Raw genomic sequence first — 7897 nt, 5'->3', positions numbered from 1 at the left:
TGGGTGAATTACATTGACACTTTTGAGGAGAAAACAAAGCAAAAAAAAGAGAGAGTGTATGAATTCAATATTTTTATTTCGTCTAAACAATTACAATGACAGTAAGATTAATATAATTTTCCAAACATTAAGGAGTGATATGTATTAAACTCAAATCTCATGGGGTCAAATCTCAGGGGTGTAAGTGTAATTTACCTTATATTTTTTCAGCGTTTTACTTCTATTCTATCAGTGAGGGTTTTTTCAAAAACAAAGCTTAGCTTCAGTTGTCGTCGATATACGAAGACAAGGACCAGGGAAGAGAGGTCGGAAATGGGGAAGTCGTCGACGACCAAGGACGCTCAAGCGCTTTTTCAGTCTCTCCGATCTGCTTATTCCGCCACTCCCACTAACCTCAAGGTCTCTCTCTCTCTCTCTCTCTCTCTCTCTCTATGCATAGATGCAGATTCTATATTGACCATCGGAATGTTGATTGCCCTAACCAAACTCTTCTCTTGTAGATCATCGATCTGTACGTGATGTTTGCTGTCTTCACTGCTCTGATTCAGGTACTGTGTGTGCATTTGTCCATCAATTTTAACGATCTATGACTTGTTTTTTTTTTTTTTTTTTTGTGACTATGATTGGTGAATTTAAAAGGTTGATCCAATTTAGCTTTTGGTTTCCTTATTTTACACTTAGAATTATTCGACTTTGTTGTTGTTTAGTAATTGGTTGGATTGGGGATTGATGATTGATTGGGGAAATAAGAGCGATTTGGACCGGATTTCAATTCTTAATTTCCAGCTGACTTTGGAGAGAATCCACATATTCAAACCTTATATTTATGATTCATTTGAATGTAATGATTTCCAATTACGTCTAATTGTGTTTACAGATTAATGATAACAAAATTATCAGGCTTGCTTTTAGGTTCATTATTTTAATAAAAATTAGTGTTTCACATCACGCCCATCCACATTTAGATTTTGTCTATTGCCAATTCTTGTTCACAGACAATGTGTCCTATGCTTATAAAAATGTGATGAGAGGGGTTTTCCAATATAAAAATGTTGGTCTTCTTAATATTTGTCAGCAAAGTAATGCCTATCTCATCTCAGTTAAAGCTTGCTTCGTTTGTTAGGCTTGAATTTGCCAAATCATACAAACCTTGTATGTTGTGTTTCTTTTGCGTCTTTTTCCCATTTCTTTTTGAGCTTGTAGATGGGTGGTATGATACTGATTCTTCATCCTTTGTTCAAATCTTAATTTGAAAGTGTCGTTCTTGAGCAATAAGCATGTTTGGAAAATGGAATTTACTTTTTCTTTTTGTCCTTTCATATAGAGAGTAAGTTTTGGAGATAGAAAGTCAAGAGAGAAATATGACGGGGCAGAAATCCTCACTAATACGGGTGTGATTTCATATTATAAGACTGAATGGGGGCCAAAGTGCTCACTCAGAGTACTCGAAAAGACTTGTATGACCTGCAAAATAGGGAACTATGAGTCCACTTGGGTGGGGTATGGCTGGAAAACCTCTTCGATGCTAAATTCATATATATATATATATATAGAGAGAGAGAGAGAGAGAGAGAGAGAGAGAGAATAATTAAGGTTTTGTACACTTAGCAATTGGTGAAGATTGAGTCAATTCGCTCATAGTACTCTTTTATACAAGGTTGTTAAGATCGGGATCCTATATAGGATCGTTTTGGGGGTCTGTAGGATCGGATCGTAGGATCGGATCGAGATTCGTAAGATCCTACTAAAATGATAAAAAAAATGCAATAATTTTAATATAACTAAGTAATACTATCAAAATATATATAGAATAAGCCCCCAAAAAAGAAATATAACAATTTAAGGTACCATTCAAACACATTTTTTCAAAAAAAGAAGTCAAAAGCATAATAAAAACAAATATCAACACTTGCACACCATTGTCATTGTTTCTTAATGAAAACAAGCCAAACTAAATAAAGGAAGAACAAATAAAAGACTAAATGAAGTTATCATGGTCGCCGAAGGAAAAATAAATAAAGAAGAACAGCAGTGCATGAAGGAAGAGAGTTGAATACACAAGTGCATAAGTTGGTGTCCTGATATATATTTTAAAGAGAACAAAATATATATTTTACAGAAAAAAAATGAGAACAATTAATATATAGAGAACAAAAAAAAAAAAAAAGAGAGAACAAAAAACAGCAAAGAGTTTGATTATTTTTACAGAAAAAAGAGAACAAAAAAAAAAAAAAGAGACACAAAAAAAAAAGAGAACAAAAAACATAAACATATATATAAAGAGAACAAAAAAAAAAATATATATATATATATATATATAATATACACTAATATATATTTTACAGGAAAAAAAAAAAGAAAAAAAAAAGAGTTTGATTCGAACCACAAAATGAGAGCAGCTCAAAAAGAAGGGAACCAGCTCAGTGAAGGGAAAGAAAGAGAACTGAGCAACGAAGAAAGAGAGGAGATTTGAAGAGAGAGGCAGCAGAAGAACAACGAAAAGAGTAGTGAAGAGAGAGTAAGAAACAGCAAAGAAAGCAACGAAGAGAGGAAGAGAAGATTCGAAGAAGAAGGAAGAAGCATACCTGGTTGATTGTGGCTTCAAATTCAGAAATTTGCCGTTGAAATTTGCCCTAATCGCAAGGTATGCTTCTCTGCTTGCTTTGCTTCTCTGCGTCGCTGTCTGTGTACTCCCGATTTTGCTTTTAAGTTGCGAAAAATAGCTTCAAATTTGGATCGCACAGAGTTGCGATCCAGAAACGATCCCACCGATCCCAACGACCCTATTACGATCCCACCACAATCCTGACCTGGAGTCGATCCAAAATGCGAGTCGGATCGAATGCTGTATATTGGGTCGTAGGATCGTACGATCCTACGATCCGGATCGCGATCTTAACAACCTTGTTCCCAACTCCTAGTTGACCTTATAAGATTCCTTCGCCGAGCTAGACAATTGCCTAGTGACCCGTTCGTACCTTGTTTGCACCATATCTTCTTTTTTTTTTGGCTTCCGCAGTCTACAGACTGCAATACTTGCCCGGTCATGCTTGCGCTGTGCTTTATCCGGGTTAATGCTGTATGGTATGGGCCGATCATATCTTGCCTAGGGCTCTTCATAGGTTATGGGCTTCATAGATTATGGGCCTTGTTCAATTACAATTCCAGGCCTTATAGCAACCCTTGTCATTTCAGATTGGTCCAGCTCACTGCACTTTTCAAAAAGGTTTACGGAAATAAAGCCTGTTAGCTTTCAAATATATATGTTTTGAGCAATACCAGATGATGGACTTAAAAGGAAATGTAAAATAGAGCTTACTCATTTTAAGAAAGTAAACATTTAGCCTTATTATTTGCATCTTTATAAGAACCTGAAGATGAAGTATGTGTTACATTATCAGTTGGCATGGACAAGTACCAAGAAAGGATGAAACCTGCGCAAGTCAGGAATGATGAAGTGTTCTTAGAAGTAGAAAATTCCTGAAATGAGAAGAGGGGTTGGGAAAAAGAAATTCGCGTTGCATTGCCTTCAAGAATCATGAAACAACATAAATGTGGGAAGACAAAAAAAATCGTCAACTGAGATACTCAGTCCTAGCGATTACAGAGATTTACTCTGGGACTTTTGTACACATTTTTGTTAGAGCTGAAAACCACGGTGGTGAGGTTAGAGCAAAGTGTGACTTCCTTGACATGCCAAAGTGAGGTCCTAGTATAAGATCTCTTACCAATGTGTGGAAATAGCAATCAAAAATTTTGAATCCCAACAATTTTTAGTTCTAAATTTTTACATAGTGCACTTATGGATTCACACTTATTCGTGTTTTTACTTATACTGTGAATCATGGTAAGGGTTATTTCCATTTGGATTGTTGCAGCTCACCTAAAAAATGGTTACTGGTCATATTGAATTTAATCGTAGCAGGCTTTTTTTCAATGCATCAACTTTGAAGACCTCTTTCTGAAATTTCTAAAAGGCTTCTGATTCTTTCTTTTTGAAATTTTTGCGGGTTCCTTTAGTTAAACAATATTAAGTATCATTCTCATCAAGAATTCAGAACTGTAAAAGGAACTGCCCGCCTTTTTACTTTTATCTTAATGTCTGGTTGTTTATGAAAAGAATTTTCGTTATTTATATAGGAATATGGTTTTTATTCCTTATGTTTTATCTATATTGCTCACATTTTGTATTCAGAATTATTCTATTCAAGTAACCATTGTGGTTTCGTAGGAACATCACCATTATCAACAAATAAAACTCAGGTTAATAATTGAAATTTTAGAAGGTATCTTAGGTATGCGAACCTGTAAATGCAATAAAAAGCCTCATTGGGGAGATCCAGGTCCTTACACATGCGCTTTTACATTTTCCTTGGGAATTCCATATTCCCATTACAATCTTACATAATTAATTTTCATTGAGACCACCTTCACCTTTCCTACTGTGATTGCTTCTGCAACTAGGAAAGTAATTCTTTCTTTTCCTTTTATTTTTGGTCTGTGCACATGTATGAGTTTTGATTTGTTTTGGGGTGAGGATTTGGTGATTTACTTGCTCTGTGCTTTACATATTCATTTTGCTGATGAACAGGTAGTTTACATGGCTGTTGTTGGATCTTTCCCATTCAACTCTTTTCTGTCCGGAGTTCTTTCTTGTGTAGGGACAGCAGTTCTCGCTAGTAAGCAAACAATATTTTGATTTTTGTGTCGAGAATGTTCCCGTTACATTTGGGAAATAGACTTACTTGTTTTTTTGGCTACAGTTTGTCTCCGTATCCAAGTGAACAAAGAAAACAAAGAATTCAAGGTAAGATTTCCGTTGTCAGGGCCCTCCCTCTTTGTGTTTTTCTTCTCAAGTTACTACCGACCTTGCCCATAGGGAAGAAGAGTGGGAATTTAAAATCGTAACACTGAATTGCCCATAGGAAAAAAGTATAAGAACTTAAACTTCATTTGTTTTCATGGAAAAGCTTTTTTGTATTTTTTAACGATGGGTACAATGGAAAACAATCTTCTTTGGTCGGAAAGCGTTTTGTACTTTTGAAAGAAGGAAAACTTTTTTGGGCTAAACTCTTATCAAGTTCCCACATTTCCGCCACCTCCACCCCACTACCAACACTGCCACTTTTCTGCCGAAACGAAGTGAGGTTTAAAATCATAGCACATCAATTCATACTCAAAAAAGTATCACAAACAATTCATTTTCCCCCTGCCTGTGAGAGGCTGCTGCTTGCAGAGGTGATCTGTGTGGCAAAATGCTAAGCCACAGACGATCTTATGGCACTGATATTATTTTCTTCTTATTTGCTATCTTTTCATTCAATTGCAGGATTTGCCACCAGAACGTGCTTTTGCGGACTTTGTTCTCTGTAATCTGGTGCTCCATTTGGTGATTATGAATTTCCTTGGATAAAGCGGATTCTTAGGAACATAGGATTATTGTTCAACGAGATAGTTCCAGGCCATTGGCTGCCTTTCTTGTTAGGTTGTTAACCATTTGAGTTCACCATGTAAAAGAATCTGTACTTGCTATTGGAATATTTCTTCAATTACAGGAAAGTTCAAACTGCTGTGGACGAGAATGACTTAAAAACATAAAGCTAGTTTTATCTTTTTGCAGTATTATACTCTCTCTCTCTCTCTCTCTCTCTCTCTCTCTCTCTCTCTCTCAATTGAAGCCATAGTATTGTGGTGGTTAAGTACTAGCATGAGACTGGATCGGTTGTGGCATATTGTTCTCATCTTTGATGTTTGTACTTTGGTTTCAAGACCAACTCAGTGACTGTGAAACAAGAAGATCCAAACTTTGTACTCTCTCAATTGTATAAAGCAGGATCTATAGAATATCATTCTTCAATTGTCCTTATTTTAAATGCAATTTTTTTTACTAAGAAGCTCTTTAAAATCTAAGAATGGACTATCAATATTCAGCAGAAGAGAGTTGTAATTAGAAGAGTGAGGTTTTTACAATTTATGGTTATAGTTCTCAATCTATCAATCACACATTTTTATGTTTTCAATCATAGAAATGTAATTGAAGCTTATAATTTTAAGGGTCATAACTAACATTATTTTTTAATACATATGAATGGTATAGTCTGTAACTAATATCAATTTAGATCTAATTTTATGTGTATATATTTTTTGTTAAAAAAAAAAAATCAATTTTTGCAGAATCTGTTGATTATTATTAGAAGAAAAAGTATGGAAAAATAACATGAGACTCTGTTTTAGGAGAAAAAAAAATAAACAATTAATGGCCCATGCAGGTCTCGAACCTGCGACCTTCGCGTTATTAGCACGACGCTCTAACCAGCTGAGCTAATAGGCCAGACAACGGTGTCTTTGTTAAATTAATTAAACTAATGAAAATAATTGTTTAATGCTTTTTCCAAAGTGATAAGATAAGGTGATCGACAGAGGTAGGAAGCCTACTTTCGTTAAAATAATAAAAATACTTTTTTAATGCTTTTCCAAAGTGATAAGGTGATCGACAGATTAAGGGAGCCCACTATTGGTCGGCTATTAGTCTCATTTTTATGATTTAAATTATTTATTTTCTTAAGTAGTTTATATATATTATTCATAAAAAAAAATTAATTCGATAATTGCAATATATTTAATTTATCATATTTATTATAAAAAATTGAACATTTTTAAAAATAGATCATTTTTTTGATAAACACGATAAATTAAATAGGCTGCTATTATCGGATCGATATAATTTTTTTTTTAATATATAAATGACATACATGAAGTAACTGACAAGATGCATGTTGTTTGAGTTGTGTGGTCTCTTGACAGTGTTTTATTATACATTATTTACCTTTGTGCAAGTTAATCAAGAATTCTATTGTGGGAGTTTTCTTCCGTGTTCTAGTGTTGAGCCCTCGGGGGTGTTTGGACGTGTTGTGGTAATTGTCACTTGGTTGATGCCTTTGGTATGCTTTTGGTTGTTGTTTTTGTTTTTGTCTCATAGGCCCAATAAGTTGTGTGGGTCAAGGAGGCATTCGTGATCTCTTAGTTGAGTTTCGTTGTTCGAACGTCTTTAGGGTCCCGAAATGTTGAATCGGGATCCGGGACATTATCCCAAGTATGGATCCAACTTTGAGTTGGTGGTTGTGCTTTCGATTGTGATTGAGTTACCTTTTGTTTCGGCCTTATCTTTAATTTCGGGGACGAAATTTCCTAAGATTGAGAGATTGTAGCGTTTTGGAAATTTTCCTTCATCGCTCGAGCGATGGATTGTTTGCTCGACCGGTCTGGTGTGTCATCCAATACTTTTGCAAGTTTGAACTTCTAGGAGTGTGAGTTCTACGCTCCAGCGAAAGTTTCATCGCTTGAGCGGTGCCATGTCTCTGACGCTTATGCGCAACGTTGGTCGCTCAAGCAGTCTATTCGGGAATCAACACTTTAAAAAGCCATTTTAGTCCACTTTTCTCCATTCTTTGTCTCTCTTCTTCTTCTCTTCCTCCATTTTTGGTGGGTTTCAAGCTTTCTAGCTTGGTTTTCATCTATTTCTACTTACTTTCTACCCATAGTTCTATAGATCAAAATGTAGAGGGTCGCGAGAGCTTCATTTTAATCAGAACGAATCGTATTTTTGCCGCCGTGAATTTTTTGACTTTCTTCTCGTCGCTTCAGGAGGTAAGGATTTCTTTACTTCTTTTCAATACCTTGTCTATAGACAAACATGTGGTAAATTTTATTGCATAAAAATCATGTCATTATTGATTTCTTTAAAAATCATGAAAGGGGATCTGGAGTTTGATATTTATGATTGAAATTGTTAAATTGGTTGTTGTTTGGGTTAAATTGAGGAGTAGTTTAACATGTTTATATTGAGAGGGAGAAAACTCCTAATTTAATACTTTGACTTAGTGAATTAAAAAGGAGT

At 35.1% G+C, this 7897-nt stretch overlaps 1 protein-coding gene and 1 non-coding gene across 2 annotated transcripts; one reads left to right on the top strand and one right to left on the bottom strand.

Annotated features, from left to right (window-relative positions):
• Positions 1-204: 204 nt before the first annotated feature.
• ATDAD1 (Defender against death (DAD family) protein) lies at positions 205-5619 on the top strand. The gene is made up of 5 exons (XM_028201178.2): positions 205-399; positions 501-548; positions 4592-4679; positions 4764-4807; positions 5330-5619. Exons 1-5 carry the CDS (start codon positions 313-315, stop codon positions 5411-5413), a joined length of 351 nt encoding a protein of 116 aa, XP_028056979.1. The 5' UTR covers positions 205-312; the 3' UTR covers positions 5414-5619.
• Positions 5620-6257: 638 nt separating this feature from the next.
• TRNAI-AAU (transfer RNA isoleucine (anticodon AAU)) lies at positions 6258-6331 on the bottom strand. Its single transcript has one exon. It is a non-coding gene; the product is annotated as a tRNA-Ile (tRNA).
• Between the last annotated feature and the right edge of the window lie 1566 nt (positions 6332-7897).

This window comes from Camellia sinensis, chromosome 13, assembly GCF_055761805.1.
Source record: "Camellia sinensis isolate YWXY chromosome 13, ASM5576180v1, whole genome shotgun sequence".
NCBI classification, from domain to species: Eukaryota; Viridiplantae; Streptophyta; class Magnoliopsida; order Ericales; family Theaceae; genus Camellia; species Camellia sinensis.
Note: the sequence above shows the minus strand (reverse complement) of the source record. Positions and strands in the feature narration are given on the sequence as shown.

Bases quoted from the DNA above. Each gene is read 5' to 3' on its own strand.
- ATDAD1 (XM_028201178.2), top strand. From the start codon at position 313: ATGGGGAAGTCGTCGACGACCAAGGACGCTCAAGCGCTTTTTCAGTCT. The intron at 400-500 runs GTCTCTCTCTCT...CTTCTCTTGTAG, and splicing joins CCACTCCCACTAACCTCAAG to ATCATCGATCTGTACGTGAT. The intron at 4,808-5,329 runs GTAAGATTTCCG...ATTCAATTGCAG, and splicing joins AAGAAAACAAAGAATTCAAG to GATTTGCCACCAGAACGTGC.